The 24,733-nt window shown below is 48.3% G+C and overlaps 1 protein-coding gene across 1 annotated transcript in view; it reads right to left on the minus strand.

The window, feature by feature from the left end:
- The window catches only part of PKHD1 (PKHD1 ciliary IPT domain containing fibrocystin/polyductin), a 985,750-nt gene that overhangs the window by 579,077 nt on the left and 381,940 nt on the right, over positions 1-24,733 (minus strand). The window contains exon 37 of the mRNA XM_063919219.1: positions 252-464. Within this exon, the coding sequence (XP_063775289.1) occupies positions 252-464 (213 nt within the window). The remainder of the gene's footprint in view (positions 1-251; positions 465-24,733) is intronic.

Consider the following 24,733-nt stretch of genomic DNA (forward strand, 5'->3'; position numbering starts at 1 on the left):
TACACACCTACCATGCATGTAGCTATACTCTACACACTTAGCATGCCGGCAGCTATACTCTACACACTTACCATGCCGGCAGCTATACTCTACACACTTACCATGCCGGCAGCTATACTGTACACACTTACCATGCCTGCAGCTACATTGTACACACTTACCATACATGCAGCTATACTCTACACATCTACCATGTATGTAGCTATACTCTGCAGACTTATCATGCATGCAGCTATACTGTACACACTTACCATGCATGGAAATAGTCCCATTTCGAACCGCTAGAAACTTGACACCATAGGGATATAGCGGAGTAGAGTAAGAGCTCCCATAGAGTGTGATGTTGGCTTTCCCTATATAAGGATGAGTGGATGTGCCCGCCTGCAGCTCTCCACCGTCTGAGATTAATATATAGTGAGCGCGGAGGTGGACGGATCCTGGTCCTGTCAGCACAAGCTTGCCACCTGAAAGCAGAAGAACAAATGCAGACTGAATATGTATCACCCCTGCCATATGGCTCGTTCTTCATGATACCACCACATGAGAACTGCTAAAGCTAAAATGTAACTCTCCCTCCTACTATTTCATCCCTCCCATTTATTAACCAATATTTGCAGCTATTTCCCCCAAAACACCCATATTCGGGGGTTATCCACAAACATTAAGTATCACCCGAATGTATGAAGGAGGGACCGCAGCAGATACCTTCGATACCAGCTGCGATCCCTCCATTCCCACTGGCAGCCGCATCCCCCATAGGTTACCATAGGGGGTGCGAAGCTGCCACATTTACCAATATGTGGAATGTGAAGCGTTCCGGAGATTGGCCCCCACAGCTACCACCATCTGAAGACATCGCCAGCCCATTGTAGCCTATGTGCTACAGATCCTAGATATAGTTCCGGCAGGGTACCCCAGGAACCTTCTGCTGGAAATTGCCACTTTGCATTGCAGTGAAGCCCCGGTACCACACTCGGAACACTGCAGGGACAAGCTCCGAACATGCCTGTGCTGGGTGATACATTCACCCGATGTGACTGCATTCTGCAATGCGATCCTGGGTGCTAATATTGCGCCCAGATTGCATTGCAAATGCGATCAATGATGATAAATGGGCCACTTAGGCTCGCTAGCTACAGTAAGCCAACAGGTATGCGCTTGTAACTATGCCTATGTATGTAATTATGTATCTGTCATTTTGTTACTTTGTTTACTCTGTTTCATATGTTCGCTCTTAAAACCACCTAGCAACTGCTATGTCATAAACAACCAATCACAAAAAATAAGAATTTACTTACCGATAATTCTATTTCTCGTAGTCCGTAGTGGATGCTGGGGACTCCGTAAGGACCATGGGGAATAGCGGCTCCGCAGGAGACTGGGCACAAAAGTAAAGCTTTAGAACTACCTGGTGTGCACTGGCTCCTCCTCCTATGACCCTCCTCCAAGCCTCAGTTAGGATACTGTGCCCGGACGAGCGTACACAATAAGGAAGGATTTTGAATCCCGGGTAAGACTCATACCAGCCACACCAATCACACCGTATAACTCGTGATCTAAACCCAGTTAACAGCATGATAACAGAGGAGCCTCTAGAAAAGATGGCTCACTACAGCAATAAGTAACCCGATTTTTTGGTAACAATAACTATGTACCAGTATTGCAGACAATCCGCACTTGGGATGGGCGCCCAGCATCCACTACGGACTACGAGAAATAGAATTATCGGTAAGTAAATTCTTATTTTCTCTAACGTCCTAAGTGGATGCTGGGGACTCCGTAAGGACCATGGGGATTATACCAAAGCTCCCAAACGGGCGGGAGAGTGCGGATGACTCTGCAGCACCAAATGAGAGAACTCCAGGTCCTCCTCAGCCAGGGTATCAATTTTGTAGAATTTTACAAACGTATTTGCTCCTGACCAAGTAGCTGCTCGGCAAAGTTGTAAAGCCGAGACCCCTCGGGCAGCCGCCCAAGATGAGCCCACCTTCCTTGTGGAGTGGGCATTTACAGATTTTTGGCTGTGGCAGGCCTGCCACAGAATGTGCAAGCTGAATTGTACTACAAATCCAACGAGCAATAGTCTGCTTAGAAGCAGGAGCACCCAGCTTGTTGGGTGCATACAGGATAAACAGCGAGTCAGATTTTCTGACTCCAGCCGTCCTGGAAACATATATTTTCAGGGCCCTGACAACGTCTAGCAACTTGGAGTCCTCCAAGTCCCTAGTAGCCGCAGGCACCACAATAGGTTGGTTCAGGTGAAACGCTGAAACCACCTTAGGGAGAAACTGAGGACGAGTCCTCAATTCCGCCCTGTCCGAATGGAAAATCAGATAAGGGCTTTTACAGGATAAAGCCGCCAATTCTGACACGCGCCTGGCCCAGGCCAGGGCCAACAGCATGACCACTTTCCATGTGAGATATTTTAACTCCACAGATTTAAGTGGTTCAAACCAATGTGACTTTTGGAACCCAAAAACTACATTGAGATCCCAAAGTGCCACTGGAGGCACAAAAGGAGGCTATATATGCAGTACCCCTTTTACAAACGTCTGAACTTCAGGGACTGAAGCTAGTTCTTTTTGGAAGAAAATTGACAGGGCCGAAATTTGAACCTTAATGGACCCCAATTTCAGGCCCATAGACACTCCTGTTTGCAGGAAATGTAAGAATCGACCCAGTTGAATTTCCTCCGTCGGGCCTTACTGGCCTCGCACCACGCAACATATTTTCGCCAAATGCGGTGATAATGTTTTGCGGTTACATCCTTCCTGGCTTTGATCAGGATAGGGATGACTTCATCCGGAATGCCTTTTTTCCTTCAGGATCCGGCGTTCAACCGCCATGCCGTCAAACGCAGCCGCGGTAAGTCTTGGAACAGACAGGGTCCTTGCTGGAGCAGGTCCCTTCTTAGAGGTAGAGGCCACGGATCCTCCGTGAGCATCTCTTGAAGTTCCGGTTACCAAGTCCTTCTTGGCCAATCCGGAGCCACGAATATAGTGCTTACTCCTCTCCATCTTATCAATCTCAGTACCTTGGGTATGAGAGGCAGAGGAGGGAACACATACACTGACTGGTACACCCACGGTGTTACCAGAGCGTCTACAGCTATTGCCTGAGGGTCCCTTGACCTGGCGCAATACCTGTCGAGTTTTTCCCAACGGTTTATAATCATGTGGAAGACTTCTGGGTGAAGTCTCCACTCTCCCGGGTGGAGGTCGTGTCTGCTGAGGAAGTCTGCTTCCCAGTTGTCCACTCCCGGAATGAATACTGCTGACAGTGCTATCACATGATTTTCCGCCCAGCGAAGAATCCTTGCAGCTTCTGCCATTGCCCTCCTGCTTCTTGTGCCACCCTGTCTGTTTACGTGGGTGACTGCCGTGATGTTGTCCGACTGGATCAACACCGGCTGACCTTGAAGCAGAGGTCTTGCTAAGCTTAGAGCATTGTTAATGGCCCTTAGCTTCAGGATATTTATGTGAAGTGATGTCTCCAGGCTTGACCATAAGCCCTGGAAATTACTTCCCTGTGTGACTGCTCCCCAGCCTCGCAGGCTGGCATCCGTGGTCACCAGGACCCAGTCCTGAATGCCGAATCTGCGGCCCTCTAGAAGATGAGCACTCTGCAACCACCACAGGAGGGACACCCTTGTCCTTGGTGACAGGGTTATCCGCTGATGCATCTGAAGATGCGACCCGGACCATTTGTCCAGCAGGTCCCACTGGAAAGTTCTTGCGTGGAATCTGCCGAATGGGATTGCTTCGTAGGAAGCCACCATTTTACCCAGAACCCTTGTGCATTGATGCACTGAGAGTTGGCTCGGTTTTAGGAGGTTCCTGACTAGCTCGGATAACTCCCTGGCTTTCTCCTCCGGGAGAAACACCTTTTTCTGGACTGTGTCCAGGATCATCCCTAGGAACAGAAGACGAGTCGTCGGAACCAGCTGCGATTTTGGAATATTGAGAATCCAATCGTGCTGCCGCAACACTACCTGAGATAGTGCTACACCGACCTCCAACTGTTCCCTGGATCTTACCCTTATCAGGGAATCGTCCAAGTAAGGGATAACTAAAATTCCCTTCCTTCGAAGGAATATCATCATTTCGGCCATTACCTTGGTAAAGACCCGGGGTGCCATGGACCATCCATACGGCAGCGTCTGAACTGATAGTGACAGTTCTGTACCATGGGGGTAATTCCAAGTTGATCGCAGCAGGATTTTTGATAGCAATTGGGCAAAACCATGCGCACTGCAGGGGAGGCAGATATAACATTTGCAGAAAGAGTTAGATATGGGTGGGTTATATTGTTTCTGTGCAGGGTAAATACTGGCTGCTTTATTTTTACACTGCAAATTAGATTGCAGATTGAACACACCACACCCAAATCTAACTCTCTCTGCACATGTTATATCTGCCCCCCCTGCAGTGCACATGGTTTTGCCCAATTGCTATCAAAAATCCTGCTGCGATCAACTTGGAATTACCCCCCATAAACCTGAGGTACCCTTGGTGAGAAGGGTAAATTGGGACATGAAGGTAAGCATCCTTGATGTCCCGAGACATCATGTAGTCCCCTTCTTCCAGGTTCGCAATCACTGCTCTGAGTGACTCAATCTTGAATTTGAACCTCTGTATGTAAGTGTTCAAAGATTTTAGATTTAGAATCGGTCTCACCGAGCCGTCCGGCTTCGGTACCACAACAGTGTGGAATAATACCCCGTTCCCTGTTGCAGGAGGGGTACCTTGATTATCACCTGCTGGGAATACAGCTTGTGAATGGCTTCCAAAACTGTCTCCCTGTCAGAAGGAGACATCGGTAAAGCCGACTTTAGGAAACGGCGAGGGGGAGACGTCTCGAATTCCAATTTGTACCCCTGAGATATCACCTGAAGGATCCAGGGGTCTACTTGCGAGTGAGCCCACTGCGCGCTGAAATTCATTGAGACGGGCCCCCCACCGTGCCTGATTCTGCTTGTAAAGCCCCAGCGTCATACTGAGGGCTTGGCAGAGGCGGGAGAGGGTTTCTGTTCCTGGGAACTGGCTGATTTCTGCAGCCTTTTTCCTCTCCCTCTGTCACGGGGCAGAAATGAGGAACCTTTTGCCCGCTTGTCCACGAAAAGACTGCGCCTGATAATACGGCGTCTTCTCATGTTGAGAGGCGACCTGGGGTACAAACGTGGATTTCCCAGCTGTTGCCGTGGCCACCAGGTCTGAAAGACCGACCCCAAATAACTCCTCCCCTTAATAAGGCAATACTTCCAAATGCCGTTTGGAATCCGCATCACCTGACCACTGTCGTGTCCATAACCCTCTACTGGTAGAAATGGACAACGCACTTAGACTTGATGCCAGTCGGCAAATATTCCGCTGTGCATCACGCATATATAGAAATGCATCTTTCAAATGCTCTATAGGCAATAATATACTGTCCCTATCTAGGGTATCAATATTTTCAGTCAGGGAATCCGACCACGCCAACCCAGCACTGCACATCCAGGCTGAGGCGATTGCTGGTCGCAGTATAACACCAGTATGTGTGTAAATACATTTTAGGATACCCTCCTGCTTTCTATCAGCAGGATCCTTAAGGGCGGCCATCTCAGGAGAGGGTAGAGCCCTTGTTCTTACAAGCGTGTGAGCGCTTTATTCACCCTAGGGGGTGTTTTCCAACGCACCCTAACCTCTGGCGGGAAAGGATATAATGCCAATAACATTTTAGAAAGTATCAGTTGTTATCGGGGGAAACCCACGCATCATCACACACCTCATTTAATTTCTCAGATTCAGGAAAACTACAGGTAGTTTTTCCTCACTGAACATAATACCCCTTTTTGGTGGTACTCATATTATCAGAAATGTGTAAAACATTTTTCATTGCCTCAATCATGTAACGTGTGGCCCTACTGGAAGTCACATTTGTCTCTTCACCGTCGACACTGGAGTCAGTATCCGTGTCGGCGTCTATATCTGCCATCTGAGGTAACGGGCGCTTTAGAGCCCCTGACGGCCTATGAGACGTCTGGACAGGCACAAGCTGAGTAGCCGGCTGTCTCATGTCAACCACTGTCTTTTATACAGAGCTGACACTGTCACGTAATTCCTTCCAACAGTTCATCCACTCAGGTGTCGACCCCCTAGGGGGTGACATCACTATTACAGGCAATCTGCTCCGTCTCCACATCATTTTTCTCCTCATACATGTCGACACAAACGTACCGACACACAGCACACACACAGGGAATGCTCTGATAGAGGACAGGACCCCACTAGCCCTTTGGGGAGACAGAGGGAGAGTTTGCCAGCACACACCAGAGCGCTATATATATACAGGGATAACCTTATATAAGTGTTTTTCCCCTTATAGCTGCTGTATTGTTAATACTGCGCCTAATTAGTGCCCCCCTCTCTTTTTTAACCCTTTCTGTAGTGTAGTGACTGCAGGGGAGAGCCAGGGGAGCTTCCCTCCAACTGAGCTGTGAGGGAAAATGGCGCCAGTGTGCTGAGGAGATAGGCTCCGCCCCTTTTTCACGGACTTTTCTCCTGCTTTTTTATGGATTCTGGCAGGGGTTAAAATTCATCCATATAGCCCTGGGGGCTATATGTGATGTATTTTCGCCAGCCAAGGTGTTTTTATTGCTGCTCAGGGCGCCCCCCCCTAGCGCCCTGCACCCTCAGTGACCGAAGTGTGAAGTGTGCTGAGGAGCAATGGCGCACAGCTGCAGTGCTGTGCGCTACCTTGGTGAAGACAGGACGTCTTCTGCCGCCGATTTTCCGGACCTCTTCTGTCTTCTGGCTCTGTAAGGGGGCCGGCGGCGCGGCTCTGGGACCCATCCATGGCTGGGCCTGTGATCGTCCCTCTGGAGCTAATGTCCAGTAGCCTAAGAAGCCCAATCCACTCTGCACGCAGGTGAGTTCGCTTCTTCTCCCCTTAGTCCCTCGATGCAGTGAGCCTGTTGCCAGCAGGTCTCACTGAAAATAAAAAACCTAAAACTAAACTTTTCACTAAGCAGCTCAGGAGAGCCACCTAGTGTGCACCCTTCTCGTTCGGGCACAAAAATCTAACTGAGGCTTGGAGGAGGGTCATAGGGGGAGGAGCCAGTGCACACCAGGTAGTTCTAAAGCTTTACTTTTGTGCCCAGTCTCCTGCGGAGCCGCTATTCCCCATGGTCCTTACGGAGTCCCCAGCATCCACTTAGGACGTTAGAGAAAATGGGGCTCTTATATGGCCTTGCGCTTATTCAGCCCTCAGCTAATCTAATAACTGGCTAGAGACCGTCCAGTGACATCACAGAAACACTGGCGGGGAGTTCAGACCAACTGACTGTAATCGTAGCTGTTACTTAGTAACAGTGTGTTTGGGTACTCCTCTCATTAACACAAGTCTACAGAGACAGTGATAAGATGGGGAACATTCCAGGAGGCATTTCTCAGAAATGATTTATGAAACCGTATGGCCACCTGATATGTATATACCCCACTCTGAGCAAGCTTGGCCAGGCCACTCATCCACCTCCCTCCCCCACTAACACAACCAATCAATTGTGTCCAGATCCCTATCTGGACCCTTTCTCCGGTCAGTGACTCTCGTGTCTGCACGTCCACGATGACGTGCTATATATCTACATAATCTCCTATATAATAGCCCTGTGATTCTGTGCCTGGGTTTCTAACGCTGGGCGTGGCTAGGAGCTCTCATTGGGTTAGTGGCAGGTCTATCACACCCAGCCCACAGCTGATTGGCCGAGAAACGCCCTCCCACACAGGTTACATCCAATGGGAGGCTCTGCCCTTTGCCTGCTGTGTTTTCACAGAGCAGGATTAGCAATGGGACTGATGGAGCTGCAGCTCCAGCCCCACACCCCAAAATAGTCCCACTGCATCTGCTGCAACATACCCTCCGACAATGTACACATAAACATTGATGCAAATTCGAAAAGGTACAGTACAGCTGCATGGCCACGCCCCTTTTCCTATACTTTCAATGGAAGCTTGGAGAGTCAAAAAACGGTACAGACCATAAAAAAAAGGGACTGTACCTGCCAAAAAGGTGCAGCTGGTGGGTATGCCACTGCATCTGCAGCAAGTCTCTGCGCTGAAGATAGGGGAAAAAACATCCTTTTACTGCAGCGTCCTATGGGGGTCATTCCAAGTTGATCGCTAACTGCATTCGTTCGCTGTGCAGCGATCAGACAAAAACTCGGCACTTCTGCGCATGCGTATGCAGCGCAATGCGCACGTGCGGCTTACTATTACAACGAACAATGTAGTTTTACACAGGGTCTAGCGATGCTTTTCAGTCGCATAGGCAGCCGCAGAGTGATTGACAGGAAGAGGGCGTTTCTGGGTGTCAACTGACCGTTTTCAGGGAGTGTTCGGAAAAACGCAGGCGTGGCTGGCCGAACGCAGGGCGTGTTCATGACGTCAAATTAGGAACTGAATGGTCTGAAGTGATCGCAAGCGCCGAGTAAGTCTGAAGCTGCTCTGAAACTGCACAAATTTTTTTTGTAGCCGCTCTCCAATCCCTTCGTTCCCACTTCTGCTAAGCTAAAATCCACTCCCAGTGGGCGGCGGCATAGCGTTTGCACGGCTCCTAAAAACTGCTAAAGAGCGATCAACTCGGAATGACCACCAAAGTCTTGCTGCCAGTCCACCTGCCCCCTCCGGCATCAACAATCCCCACTCCCTAGCCGCGCCGAAGGTGGAACAAAAGCTGCTGCGGCCACCGGCATAGATGTGTATGAAAGCAGCGCAGCGGAAGACTTTCATAGCCCTCCCTGCGCCGCATACTCTCTGAGCCCCGAAGCCTGCTCTGCGTGTGATGTCACCAGGGCCGTTTCTTGGGCGCCCGCCGTGGTACTAACTGTGGCTCCCTGCTTCCGCCTCCTATTTCTCCCCGAGTAACCCGGGGGGCAGAGTTTCACGGAATGACACGGTTGCGTCGTTACGTCACAACGTAACCCCGTCACTCCGCGAACCCCCCCCCGAGCGGAGTACAGAGGGGGATCCAAGTTAGGAAGAGGGAAAGGCTGGCGCAAGGAGCGACTGGTGAGGCGGGCCAAAGAGCGGTAATCGCCTCTGTAAGTATTCTCTCTCTCTCTCTCTCTCTCTCCCTCAATGTGTAAAATGGGGACACCTGCCGTAATGTGTGAAATGGGGACTCTTGCCTGCCGTAGTGTGGGGATTTAATGTATCAAGGGCATTGCGGTGTGTGGCATAATATGGTGCAGGGGCATCACTGTGTGGGGCTTAATATTGTAGAATTTTTTTTCCCTGTGGTGGTCATGATCTGTTGGCCGAGGCCATGCCCATTTAAATGAGGCCACACCCATTTAGATGAGGCCACACCCCCTTGCCGGGTGCGCGCACAAGTTTTTTTTTTCCATCTAGGTGTGTGTGTGTGTGGGGGGGGCACATTTTTTTATGTCATGGGGGGGCGCATTTTTAAATCTCGCACTGGGAGCCAAATTGGCCAGAAACAGCCCTGGATGTCACAGAAGTGCCTCCCCGCCACAGCCGCACCCAGATGCCTAGAGGCCCTGACTCCGCAACACAGCACCTGGCCTGCTGGCCTGGAAGCCCAGAGATGGTTAATGTAGCGGATAGAGAGGGTGATATCGCGGAGGGTAATGTCTGGACGCTGAATCAATGTAAAAGGTGACAGTGCTGTGCAGTGCAGTGGGTGTGCAGTCAGGGCCGTTGCTAGATTGTTCGGCGCCCCCCTGCAAACTATAAATTTGCACCCTTGCATACTTTACAAATGCACAGCGCACATAATGACCCCTGTAGCAGTGACAATTACACACGTAATGCCCTCTTTACCAGTGCCGCTTACACACGTAACGCCCCCTGTACCAGTGACGCTTACACACGAAACGCCCCCTGTACCAGTGACGCTTACACACATAACGCCCCCTGTACCAGTGACGCTTACACACGTAACAACTACTATACCAGTGACGCTTACACACGTAATGCCCCCTCTCCCAGCACCGTTTACACACATAACGCCCTCTGTACCAGTGCTGCTTACACACGTAACGCCCCTGTACCAGTAACACTTACACACATTATGCAGCAGTCACACATACACACACACATATATACAAACACACACACATACATACTGTACATACATTACACACATACACAGTAACACATATATACAGTATACACAGACACTGTATATATACACACACACTCACTCTCTTTCCAGACACTTATCTAATGAAGTCTGGCTGGCCGAAGCTGTAGCAGATCATCCTCCTGCTGCAGCATGGTCCCGTGTAGCTCCGCCCCTTACTCCCATCTAGCTCCGCCCACTTTGGTTCCCTCCCGGCCACTGAATGTCACACAGGGGAGGGGAGGGGGGAGAGGAGGTTTTGTGCGGCCGGCGCCGAGCGGGAGAGGAGGCTTTGTGCTGTCGGCGCCGAGGGGGAGAAAAGGTTTTGTGCTTCCGGCGCCGCTGCATGTGTGTAGTGTCACTGACACTGCACAGCACTCTCACCTTTTACATTGATTCAGCCAGTCACACAGTTCTGCCAGCCAGTCACTATTGTTAGCACCAGTGTCCCAACGCGCCGCATTACAGGGAAGTAGACGCACTACATAAACTACAGCTCCCAGCAGCTCTTAGCGCCGAAGCATTCCGCCCCTTAGGGCTGCTGGGAGCTGTAGTTTATTGCGTACATCTTCTTCCCTGTAATGCGGCACATTGGGACACCGGCGCGAACAATAGTGACTGGCTGCTGTGCGAGTCTTTGGGAGAGCCGCTGCCAAAAGGAGGACAGCAGCTTAGATGCTGACAGGAGGAGAAGCAGGATAAGCATTACCCGCCTCTCCCCCACTCGCAGTACCTCCCGGCCCCATCCGCGGCACCCCCACACACCCCCTCTAGTGCCAGCGATAGCTCCGGACCCCCTCCCCCACTTGCAGCGATCCCGCACCCGTACCTCCCGCCACACCACCCCATCCACCCCTCCCCCACCCGGGGCAACCCCGCTACTGCTTATCCCCCACCCGCAGCGCCTCCGGACCACCACCCGCGGCACCCACGCACCCTCCCCCACCTGCGGCACCACCGCAACCGCCCCTCCCGTGGCACCCCAGGATCCCATCCGCCTCTTCCCCGCACCCCCTACTCCCCCAACCAAAGTACCTACTAGGTGATTCACCAGGCCCTGCGTGCGCTGTTCACGCCTTTGCAAGGGGCTTCCACCCCTTCACCATTGCACGCCCTTTGTCCGTGCAATATTTAACCACTCACACAATTATGATTGGAGGTAATACTCCATATAATAAAAATATTGCACGCCATAAGGGTGTGCAAGGGTTAAGGGGGCGTAGCCCCTTACGACGGTGTGAAGAGCGCCCGTAGGGCGCGATGAATCACCTAGTCACTGAATAAGTGCTCAGATTCTAAATGAGTGAAAATACCTAGTCCATGGACAGACTGACAGAGGTGTGAACCTGTCATAACACAACATTTGCTTTGGTCAGCATTGTGCCTTATGTGTTTTGCATGAAATGATTCCAATTGTTTTAGGTCTGTGTGTGATTACCATTATTATTTATTATTTCTTTATTAACAGTTTCTTACATAGCGCAGCAAATTCCGTTGCGCTTTACAATTGGAAATAACAATGATATAACAAAACTGGGTGATAACAAACAGTCATAGAGGTAGGAGGGCCCTGCTCGCAAGCTTACAATCTATAGGGAAATAGGCATGGATGCACAAGGATAGATGCTATCTATTGCATAGTTGTCCACCAGATTGCAAAGGTTCTTGGTGGGCTGTGATATGGTCATACAGCAATGATGAACCAGGTTTGAGAGGAAGGATGAGAAGACGTGAGGATATGTGTGGACTGTGCAGAGTGGATGCAATTTGATAGGAAGGTTTGGAGAGAGAATTGACAGCATTGGAAAGGAATGAGTTAAACATCTTGTGAGGGGTGGACCTAGCTGGAAGGAAAGTACAGCCCTTGGAAAAATGGGAGGGTTAGCATATATAGGGAAGGATAGGCCATTTTGTTCTCTCTGGTTGGTGAAATTGCCTTCCCGCCCTCCCTCCCTGTTTGGTAGAGGTTTTTGGCACGGAGTGCATTGGCTTTGAATTGTTGGCTGGTTTTATCGTTGGCTATTTATTGGCGGAAAAGAACGGCAGTTTGTAGTTGTATGGTAAGCTGTAGTGATTTACAGTTTGATTTGGTTTAGGTGCACTCACCTCCATCGACTTATTTGCCGCTCGACCACCCGACCGGGAGGCAGCGGAATGGGCACCCCTCCGGGTGGGAAGTCATTGTGGGGGTGGAGCTAGCACCTATTACCGTTTTTGATAGTTTGTAGTTAAATTAAGATAGTTTTGATTTTAGCAGTCTTTTAAGGTTAGCGTCAGTTTAATAGAGCCGTTCTTTTTTCTGCCACCATATGCCGGCTGATTCGGCATCTTAACCAAAGTTTTTCATTTACAGGTTTGCTATGGTTAGGGTCAAATAAATAGCTAGCAATTTTCTGCCAAATTCAAGTCTCAGTGTCTTTCTGGGTATGAGAGGTAACGAAGGCTTACTTAGAACGAAGGGGTCCACCAAATGTCACTAGGATGTTTAATGAAAGTTATGTGGGCGGTTCTGGAATGTGATATGCTTGCCTGAAGAGGTGAGTTTTCAGGGAACGCTTGAAGGTTTTGAGGCTAGAGGAGAGTCTTATTGTGCGTGGTAGGACATTCCACAGAGTGGGTGCAGTCCGATGAAAGTCCTGCAATCGTGAGTGGGAGCGAGTAATGAGTGTGGATGAGAGACGCAGATCTTGTGAAGAGCGAAGAGGTCGGGTTGGGAGATATTTTGAGATAAGCGAAGTGATGTATGTTGGTGTAGTTTGGTTAATGGCCTTGTGTGTGAGTAAAAGTATTTTATATTGAATACGGTAGAATACAGGTAACCAATGGAGGGACTGACAGAGCGGATCTGCAGACGATGAACGTCTTGCGAGGAAGATTATAAGGTATGGTCGTATTTTGGATATGTTTCTTAGATGTATGTAACATGATTTTGAGACAGATTGAATGTGGTGAACAAAGGACAGATCAGAGTCAAGGATGACACCTAGGCAGTGAGCTTGTGGGGTAGGGTAGATTGTTGAGTTTTCAACAATGACAGAGATATCAGGTTGGTGCTTACTATTGGCCAGTGGAAATATAAATAACTCTGTCTTTGAAATATTATCATCTTATTCCCCCCTAGACCTCTTCCTCGTTTCCCCATCCACTCTACAGAGAATAAATTGACATCATTGTCATCTTAGCTCTATTAATAGACCATAAAGTCTGCGAAACGCGCAATGCAAATTTAGAAATGCGCACAGCACACTCTACATTGCAATGACAGCGATAGCTGCAAACTGCATCAGAAATGCTCGGCCTAAGTCACTTTGCAACTATTAGTTTTACAGATTTTCCCGAGAGAGGAGTGTATGAAGATTAGTGACGTTATGTTGGGAGATGCCTAGCGGCACATTGCACTGAAATGTATTACCAACTAGTTCAGGTCTCTTTAATTGCTTAATCAGTGGTTTCCATACTCGGCCCACAAAGCACCCTAATAGTACAGGTTTTAAGGATATCTTTTGAGCACAGCTATCTTGAGGACTTTATTCAGGTTGGATTGCAGGTTCTGCTAAAAAGCAGAATCTGCAATCCTTGTTCTCGCATGTTGGGGGCCGCCATCGCAGAGCATGTCACCCAGCATGCTTACCAGGCCGCACTAACTTTGGACAACTCCCTGCCTCCGCAGCCCTGCGTCGAAGATAGGCGGCCCGCCAGCATTTTTTAAATTGGAGTGACCTCACGCAGCCATCCCAAAAATACTGTTGACCCCCCTTCTCCCCGCACCACCCCTGCAGTGGCCCGTCACTGCCCGCCTCCTGAACACGTCTATCTGTCAGTCAGGTAGAGGCGTTCACAGCCAATGTGATGCTATGGCATTGGCAGGGCCACACCTGTGCAGGACGGGAACTGTACATGCGGATTGATGTTGCCAGTGGGGATATTGCGGTATGGCTCAGATCCTTCTACGAGATTAAATAAAAAGTTCTGAGACTTATTGTAAAACTGAAAAACTATTGGCATAACCAACCATGGATGTTACAGAGTTCCATTTATCATGGTGGAATGTTTGCTGAACGTGGCCGCTAAGCAGAAGTGCTGCGTACTGTAACAGGAAGCCTTACAGGATCACTTCACAGTGTGTTCATTCTTACAACCCAAACATATGTAAGATACTCTCTAATGATGTATCGAGGAAGACAACAAACTCTGTCGGCGGGAAGTCACAGACGCAGAGGCCAAGGAAAAAATTTCATAGCAAAGGAAATATTTCACGGACCACCAAATCTGAATCACAAGTCGGCTTTTATAAGAGATTTACTAATAACTATCACACATTTATTCAGCGTATAGCAGTTTCAGCCAGTGCTGATCAGAATGGAAGAATATCCAAGATCAATATCACACTCACCTCCCCAGTGTCCGGTGATTGGTGCTCCGGTGCGGGCAGACGGTCATCGGGGCTCCCTGCTGCTCCTGTGACCTACAGTGCAGTAAAGTGATGCTGCAAAGCGGCAGCTCACTTTACAGCACCGGAGGTCACAGTTGCGGGGAGTTCTGGCGACTGGCAGCGCGCACCGGACCACCAATCACAGGATGAAGATGGGGTAGTCATGATGGGGAGGGGGGTGCCGGCGGTGGTGGTAGTGTCGGCAATGTCGGGCATCGGCAATGTCGGGCGGCGGCAAGGAGTATACCCCTATAGTGCTGCGGAGAGGCATCGCAGGGACAGAGCTTACTCGCAAGCTCTGACCCTGCATGGGATTATTGATACATCCACCTGATATCATCAGTAATCGCATTGCGAGTTTCGGTGACTTTATCACCTCACATCCACATCCTCAGATGCGGATGGTGATAAATCGGCCCCTGTGTCTTTTCAAGAAAACAAATAGCACAATACGGAAGGGGCCTCATTCACTCACAGGGGCTGGTTCTAGGTTGGGACCAAAGCAAAAAAACAAACAAACAGGTACTGGACATGTACATCTTGGTAACACTGTGCTGCTCTGCAGGTGGGGGAGATGTAAGACATGCCGGGAGATTCTACTGCATTAATTACGTAGCACACTGGTAAATTTCTCACAAACCATAATCCAGGGATGGACTAGGGCTGTATAAAAACCCTGGGAATGTAGCATGCCAAAAGGGGGCGTGGTCACAGCTCATAGGCGTGGCCTCGCAGCACTTCCCTGTGTATGTCAGTTGGCTGAGCTCTGTGGGTAATAGGACTGACTCTCGTGCATACTGTATATAGATTATTATTATTATAAGGTTCATTACTATGGCTTGCTTACTCTAATCAGGTATGTACAGAGGTTCGGCAAATTCTGCCAACGGTTAGAATGCCGACAGTCATGAAGAGTGAGGCTGTTAGGATTGCATGGGCTTTACACAATTTTGTAGGTTATCTAACAGTTAATAGGCTTGGGGGAGGGTTGGTCTTAATTAGAATAGTGGGAGTGTAGGGAGGAGCTAGCGGACATTTTGTGTGAGACAGGATCTGCATCCTTGTCTCTTTCTCTCAGGAGTTTCCCACCCTCCCTCCCCGAGCCACATTTTCCCCACCAGGTTTTCTTTTTCATTGCCGGTTGGGGTTTGTCAACCAATATCAGTGGCAGGAAAGAACGGCAGTTACAGTGGCTATTGCGCCGCTGTTTGTGGGTGCGCTCTTTGCCCTATACATCGTATACTCTGGCCCTCCTTACCGGGGGTCATTGGGGCTCGGCTGTCTGGCCGGCTCTATTATGGTGTATTGGGGAGAGAGTTGGAAACTCAGCACTTATTGGCGTAGCCAATGAGATAAATAAAGTCATGTCATGGACATGCGTAGCGGCAATAAGTCGTAATGTCACTGTTGATCTGGCCGTTCTTTCTTATTGCCACCATAGTTAGTTTAAATATATCATAATAAATAATGGTTGACAGATTTGAATGGCATTTCAGTGGTCTGTGTCGTTATTTCTCTGTGTCATTATTTCTAGATAAGTTAAGTTAGTTCATATTTATTTGTAAGGTTATTGTGTAATGATGTCAAGCGGTCCGACATCGGCCGATAGAAAGTTTATTATGAAGACATGTTCAGCAGGCCAATACTGATGTAGCGACTCACATCAGACCCCGCACCATTGGACCTTACAGTCTAAATTCCGCACTATTGGACCTTACAGTCTAAATTCCGCACTATTGGACCTTACAGTCTAAATTCCCTGAAGTCTGAAACCAATTAGCCTATCTGTATGTTTGTGTGCTGCGGGATGAAACCAGAGCCCCCTGGAAAAAAAACCCACACAAACATGGAGAAAACATACAAACTCCGTAATAAGGTCCCCAATAAACCTCATAGGACATTTTAGTAAGCATGAACGCGGACAAGACTGAGCAAACATACAATATGCTGTGAGGACGTTATCTGCTCAGTGCTTTAAATCAGCCGCAACCATCACCTCCATTTTAAACGGACAGTAATCCTATATTTTTTTATTTTACCTTCTGTCTTTTTCGAATGGAAATATGTAGGGATAAGTAAGTCTGCTTGCAGAGCTCAGCATTCAGTAGAGGTGCCATTGTTTCCCTTCTCTTGGCCATACACCATTTAAGCTTCCCCAGAGCTCTCCTGTCAATCTTATTGCAATGTTTTTTTTTGGGGGGGGGGTTTTCCCTCTCACAAAACAATTGCTTGGGAGTATGCAGTGTCGGACTGGGGCATGTAGGGGAATGCAGTGGTAGGGGCCCATGTTTAGGGGTGTGGCCATTCCACAGAGGGGGTGTGGCCTGCCACATCATTGGTTTGACTAACCAATAGAGAGTGCAATATCTGGGCCCTTCATAAATATATACAGTAAATTCAGATGCTGCATGCATGATAATGTACCAGGGTAATAACAGATTAATAACAGCAATGCACTGTAGAAAATACACCATAGTCCAGTATAAGGTAACATATGTATAATGTATAATTCTAGTGCACAGTCTGGACCCTGATCCTTAGAGCAGGAGGTGGGCCCCCAGGCAGTAGGGCCCACCGTTGGTTTCCCCTGTACCCCTGTGGGCCAATCCAAGCCTGGGAGTGTGGCCTGGTCCTAGGAATACATGTGATGTAATCGGTATGATGTGACGTCATTGGTGATGTGGACACACGTGGAAGTCGGATGAAATAACAGAGCAGAAGGTGCATAGACAGTGCCCTAACCATATACACTAATCAGTTTTCCCGTGCCAGTCACAATGAGACATAATTCATATTTGAGGTCACAATCTGTCTGAATTGAAATGTAAAACTCTGACTTCTCATCTTGCTGGGAAATACTGTATCTGCGGCAGGGCAATTCTGCCTTGTAGTTATTTAATACCCGGATTAAAAACTGTTTTTACAATAGGCCTATATTTTAAATAACTAAGCCAAGATTAATATAGAAAAAAACCCCAAAGAAAACAAATTTTTCCGAGCCATCTACGTTGCCAAGATTGGGCTTACTCAGATGATAGATTGTATTAAAAGGCGATATTCCTATATAAATTTACAAGCACTCGTTATCAAAACAACGCGGGGAGAAACACAAGACGCATAACCGCTAATTCTCCAAACATACACTCTGCACACTTAACTTAAAATAAACAGACAAGGCTAAGGCATTACAAAACAGGCATATCCTTCCTCCTCCAAAAGACCTGACCCTTTTCTAAAAGCCAAAACCAAAATGTGCCTGCAGCATTCAGCAGTGACCCTTGGATTGTTTGCCACGGCTCTGTGAGAACCTTGCTATGTCCTACAAGCAACCTCGGATAATTTTCTTTAAAAAAAAAAAATCAATCAGCTATTGTTATCGCGGTCTCGCTACAAGAAAATAAACACAGCTCAACGCGTTCGGCAGCAAATTGCCAGCTCCGAGGTCTGTTCTATTATATTGGTTGGTTGTCCTCTGTCATGCTTTCTCCTATCAGTGCAAAGTTAGTGATGAGCGGGAGAAGTCACCAGCGGAAAAATTAGAATTTGTATTTCACTGTTGCTGCGTCTTCGCTTTTTCAAAGTAGAGAGCTGTGATCAGAACTTTGGTCAAATATAAATGGATTTATTGATAGGGAATCAATAAAGAAAAAGCAGTAAATGTTCTGTGAATACAGACGTGGGACCACATATTCTCAAATCGTGCCAAATAACCACGTTTGGTACGCCACGGACTTTGCGACGTAGCCACAACATGCCTCATGCCAGAGACTTTTTTACAAAATATTGTATGCGTCTTATTTGTATGCCTAATGTGACAAAAGTACAATGCATGGTTACCCTAGATACCGGAGCCGGCATTTGATGCAGCCGCTGTGTGCCACGCAGTCGCTAACCTGGGTAAAAGGACAACAGACAGTTGTCTGATACTAGTGACCCATGCCACACCCTGCGCCACTTATCATTGTGCCTAATCTGCGTCTTCCTTTGCACCATATGGCAAATACTCGGTGTATGATGGCACAAACGCTCAGTGTATGATGGCACATCTTTGTCGTGTCCCAAAAAATGTTTTAAAGCAAATGAGTAACTAACAGAAGGGCTTGTGCCCTCCTCATATGCTTCACCAACATAAAGGAAAACCCTTAAGGACTTGGGTTTTTTTTCAATTGAAGGTGAAAGCTGCCGTCTGTCGAAAAGACGGCAATTTTCCACTTTTTTAGGTCAGAAAGGGGTTCCAACCTATTCAATATAACCCCCAAATTATTAGACAAGTCGAGGAATTCAACTTGTTGAAAAGCGCGTGGATCGGCGGAATAGCTGCCGATCCGCGTGCTTGTGTCAAAAACGAGGCCAAAAACGAGAGGTTTTGGCCCCCTTTTCGACCATCTCAATTCGACGTTAAAAAAAGTCGAAGTGAGATGCGGGAACAGAGACGGGGCGAGCCGCGGGAAGACGGGGGAGAGCAGCGCCGGAGGATGTGTCACAGCTGCCGCTCACAGCAGCGTCCACCCGGCTCAAGCAAGCGAGACCTCGCTTGCTGGAGCCAGATGGATGCTGCCGTGAGCGGCGGCTGTGACATCCTCCGGCTACGCTGCTATAGCCACTGCTGTAGCGCTGCGCTCCCCCGTCTGCCCGCGGCTCTCCCCCATCTCTGCTCCCGGAACTAAATTCAACTTTTTTTAAAGTCGAATTGAGATTGCACTGAATAGCCCAGGTCGGATCCATTCCGACAAATGAATGTCGGAATGGATCCAACTTCAATTGAATATACCCCTTTGTGAATATTTGGTTGTGTGTCTTCCAAAAGCGCACAGAATCATCATGCTTGGGTACACAATGATGTGAAAATACACAGGAGATAGTGACATTTCCTCATGTACAAACATTCCTTTAGGGACAATAAAAGTTAAAATACTGTATCTACTGGGTGTAGTAGGGTATGCCAGCGGGCGGGCTCCCGGCGGCCAGCATACCGGCGCCGGAATCCCGACCGCTGGCCTACCGACAGCTGGGCGAACGCAAATGAGCCCCTTGTGGGCTCTCTGCGCTCGCCACGCTATCTATTCTCCCTCCAGGGGGGTCGTGGACCCCCAAGAGGGAGAAAAGGTGTCGGTATACTGTGCGCCGGGATCCCAACAGCCGGAAAACTGAAGATCACCCGTATCTACCATCATTTGTATAGTAAAGATCAAAGTGATTACCTAGTAAACAGCAGGGGTGAAGGCATTTTGTAAAGCGGTTAGTGCTGACATAGCCAGGCATCTTTGACCAGTGATCATGTGCGAGGGGTGTGCAATAAGTTTTCCGGACGCACAAAAGTATTATATCTACAAAAAAAGTGAACATTAATTTTTTTCAAAGTATTCAGCAGAGGAGTCCATGCAAAGTTGCATGCGCTCAAACCACTTGGTGAAGCATCTGGACCAGTCAGGAGCAGGTACGTCTTCTACATGCTGGATGAAGGTCTCCACTGCAGCTTCCGGTGACTCAAAACAAATCCCGCGAATCTTGCTCTTGTATTGTGGGAACACGAAGAAGTCACTGGTGGCCAGATCTGGACTGTACATAGAATGACCAAGCTCCTGGATGTGTTCATGGGCCAGAAAATCCACCACTTTCCTGGATTTGCGGGCAGGTGGACTGTCATGATGGAGAAGGGTACCACCAGCGCAAATTCTTGGACGGAGCCTGGAAATGGCTTCCAGCACTTGGAGGAGACATTGGTTGGCGTACCAGTCCTCAGTGATGGTACACTGCTGCACAAGTGGTACTGTAGATCTAGGATTCATCGCCACTGATGATCTTCCAGACAAAGTTTGAGCGACCGCCATCAAACTGGACTGGCATGTTGCAGCACCAAGTCACCCGAGTCTCCATCTGCGTCAGCTGATTGGGCACCCAGTGTGCAGAAACCTTGCTCAGCCAAGGTTTTTGTGGAGTATCAAGCGGATGCATCCCGATATCTCCTTCTCTAACTGGGCAACGACTACCCTGGCGTCCAACTCAACTATGGCCTGCATAGCAGTAACACTGTGCTAACAGGTCGGCCACAGCGCTACTCATCTTCCAGGGACCATCTCCGGCACGGAAATTCTGCAAACTGCTCAAACACAGTGGTACAGAGTGGTGCTTTGTCCCCAAAAGCATCTCGCAGTCAATCAAAATTCTCCTGCTGTCACAGACCACTCTTGTAATAGAAGATCATGGTTCTCCAGTGGGGTGGTCTTCAGTATACCGGCGCCGGAATCCCGACAGCCGGCATACCAATACTTTTTCTCCCTCGTGGGGGTCCATGACCCCTCTGGAGGGTGAATAAAATAGCGTGGCGTGCGTAGCGTGCCACCGTGCCCGCAGCTCGCCATGCTGTCGGTATGCCGGCGGTCGGGCTTCTGGCGCCGGTATGCTGGTCGCCGGGAGCCCGGCCGCCGGCATACCATACTACACCCCTCCAGTGGCCTCTGTTGAGCTCCATAATGAGTTTGTGAAGGAAGGGAACATGATGACTTCTTCAGTGTGCAGTGCTACTTATATATGGCTCTGTGCTCTGACATTTCACAAGAACTTTAGTTAGAGATAACATTTCAAAACCAGACACATTGGGGCAGAGCCATCATCAGGGGGTACTGGGGGCACTTCTGTCCTGGGGCATCTTTTAGAGAGGGGAGAGTAATCCCCTGACAATGAGCAGAACCCCTGACAACGAACAGGTACTTGAATAATTATTGTGTGCCCATAATATGCTGACAAGGGCATAATGTGGTGGCATAATATGGTGTTAGTTGTGGATTAGGACGCCGGGACTCCGGACCAGATCCTGGTTGGCTGGTCCGGCTGTCCCCTCAGCTGCCTCCCGTCACCCCTGCGCTAGTTATTTTAATGTTTATGGGGGGGGCGCATTTTTCATGTCTGGGAGGGGGGGGCCACATTTTTTACTGTTCACACTGGGAGCCAAATTGTCTAAAAACGGCCCTGCCAGTTGGTTTGGAAACTCAGCTGCTTCCTGGTGTGTATTCTCATCAGAAGTCACATGCGGGTTACGTTTGTAACTGTAAAGTGCTGCAGAATATGTGTGCGCTATATACAGTAACTAACTGGTAGTAATAATAATAATAATAATAAACTCAGACCATATTACATTGCCCGAGTTGTGGGACAAACTTGCACACTCAAATGTCCGAGATGGTGCGAGTTTGTCCCGCACACTAAAAGGAATAACAGCTTATCCGATCATCTTTAAACCTTCTATCGGGTGAGGAGTGTCATGGGTGCAAATCACTTAACTTTAAACTCTAAAGTTAATAAAGACACCGAGACGTAGATTTAGCAGATGAACTGTTAGCTATTTATTAAATGCAAATTATTATTATTTAAGGATGTATGGTGGCAAAGTACGGACGATGGGGAATCAGCCATTCTGCAATGCCCAACCACAACCAACAACAGGCATTGCAGGCGTAACCCCCCAGAGTGAAGAAACATAAATATAAAACCCCTATAATCCACAAAAGGTAACCACTCACCTTCTACCTTGACTACTTTGGGTGATGATACTACTCCCCATTGGGGTGATACGGCCAACTAACAGTCAACGAAGGAAGTACACCTCAGATAAACAATTGCATCCATACTGGTGACCTGATGTTCTTTCCCACCGCAAAACAGCCAACACCAAAAACCACCAACTTCAACAAAAGGGAAGGGAGGGTGGGAAGCTTGGAAACAAAGAGGCTTTGGCCTGTAACCCAGACCCTTAAATAAATAACTAACAGAACTACGCCCCCCTGCACTGCTATAGGCCACTAAAATAGAGTGATCAGCACCCATGCCAGCCCCATCCCAGAGGTTTAAACAACCTCTTTTCTTATTACAATCATTTGGTTTCTCTATTAGGTAGAACCACCAATCTGATGGTCTTCAAGGACCAGCGTATCCCCAACGCATTTCACCTTAACACACTAATTATTGTTCCTCGCATCATTTGTGTGTCAAGATGAAACGCGTCCTGCTTCTTGGTATTGCACTGTGGGGGCCTGGTCCTTAGTCTATTAGCATCTGTGTGTGCATTACTGAATCAGGCCCCGTGTATCAATATCACAAGTATCATTTGTTTGAGTGGTGATTACTTTTTAGATAAAGTTGTTCTTAAAACATACCTTTTACAGTATACTTCCTTTACCCATCCCCTACCCAAATTCAATCTCTATTGTATAATGTAAATTTACATACAGATTGCAATGAAAGGAATATAAAAAATTCCGCTAGAGACAAAGGTGGTCATTCCGAGTTGATCGCTAGCTGCATTTGTCCGCTGTGCAGCGATGAGGCAAAAAAACGGCACCTCTGCGCATGCGTATGTGGCGAAATGCGCACGCGTGACGTACTATTACAACGCACGATGTAGTTGCACATAGGGTCTCGCGAAGCTTTTCAGTCGCACTGGTGGCCGCAGAGTGATTGACATGAAGTGGGCGTTTCTGGGTGTCAACTGACCGTTTTCAGGGAGTGTTCGGGAAAAACGCAGGCGTGCCAGGAAAAACGCAGGCGTGGCTGGGCGAACGCAGGTCATGTTTGTGACATCAAAACAGGAACTGAACAGTCTGAAGTGATCGCAAGCGCTGAGTAGGTTTTAAGCTACTCTAAAACTGCACAAAAAAACTTTGTAGCCGCTCTGCGATACAAGTGTTCGCACTTCTGCTAAGCTAAGATACACTCCCAGTGGGAGGCGACATAGCGTTTGCACGGCTGCTAAAAACTGCTAGCGAGCGATCATCTCGGAAAGACCCCCAAAGGTCAAACCTGTAATAACAGGAGCTAAGCATTTGCACTATGAAGAGATATAAAATTAAAATGTAGAGGATTGTCAGCATTCCATATTAGTGATGTGAATAGTAGATGGTGGTTTGTTTATTTTAAGAAGTCGTCCAACTTAGTACATAGGAATATATTATTCTATTGACAATAAAACATCATTAACAGCGGTGTAGCAATATTCACCATTCGTGGTTTTTTTTTAAATGCAACATTAGCAGCGTGCTTCACATTCACCATCAATTGCCAGTCAAATTAAGCTGAAATTAACTAGAGATTATTTTAGAGGCCCATGTAGCAATTGCTGTAACGAGATTATGGATTTCAGATTCAAAGTGCGGACCTGTTTAACAGATTTTAAATGGGGAAGAAAGATTAAATAGCAGGAGACAGGGAGCTAGCTAAGTAAATGTGTCACTGTATCATGTCTCCAGTACATCTTGCTAAATGAGATTTCTTCATGAATCGTTAGTTATGATACAGAACGCCTTGGTAAACACTGAAATATGTTTTCAGAATGTGTGTTAATTAGTGGAGGGATCAGTGAGTAAAAACTGGAGCTGAGAAAAAGCAAAGAAGATAACTTATACAGTATACACAGATGCGTCCTCACTTACTGGTGTCGCTACACCGTACGGAATGAGACGCCCGACGGGACTATAATGCTCCAAGAGGAGTAGAGTACCGTATTTTAGAGTCTTGAAATGATGCTGTGTACTAGACACGCTGCGTCTTCAACCGTACAGGCAAGGGTGTAGCTACCATAGGTGCAGGGAGTGCAGCTGCTATGGGGCCCAGAGCTGAGAGGGGCCACCTTCCCTGTCACAGTTACATGTGTTATATACAAGGTGTAGCTACCATAGGTGTAGGGAGTGCAGCTGCTATGGGGCCCAGAGCTGAGAGGGGCCATCTTCCCTGTCACAGTTACATGTGTTATATACAGGGTGTAGCTACCATAGGTGCAGGGAGTGCAGCTGCTATGGGGCCCAGACCTGAGAGGGGCCACCTTCCCTGTCACAGTTACATGTGTTATATACAGGGTGTAGCTACCATAGGTGCAGGGAGTGAAGCTGCTATGGGGCCCAGAGTTGTGAGAGGGACCACCTTCCCTGTCACAGTTACATGTGTTATATACAGGGTGTAGCTACCATAGGTGCAGGGAGTGCAGCTGCTATGGGGCCCAGAGTTGTGAGAGGGACCACCTTCCCTGTCACAGTTACATGTGTTATATACAGGGCGTAGTTACCATAGGTGCAGGCAGTGCAGCTGCTATGGGGCCCAGAGCTGAGAGGGACCACCTTCCCTGTCACAGTTACATGTGTTATATACAGGGTGTAGCTACCATAGGTGCAGGGAGTGCAGCTGCTATGG

Source organism: Pseudophryne corroboree, chromosome 4 (assembly GCF_028390025.1).
Source record: "Pseudophryne corroboree isolate aPseCor3 chromosome 4, aPseCor3.hap2, whole genome shotgun sequence".
Classification (NCBI taxonomy): Eukaryota; Metazoa; Chordata; class Amphibia; order Anura; family Myobatrachidae; genus Pseudophryne; species Pseudophryne corroboree.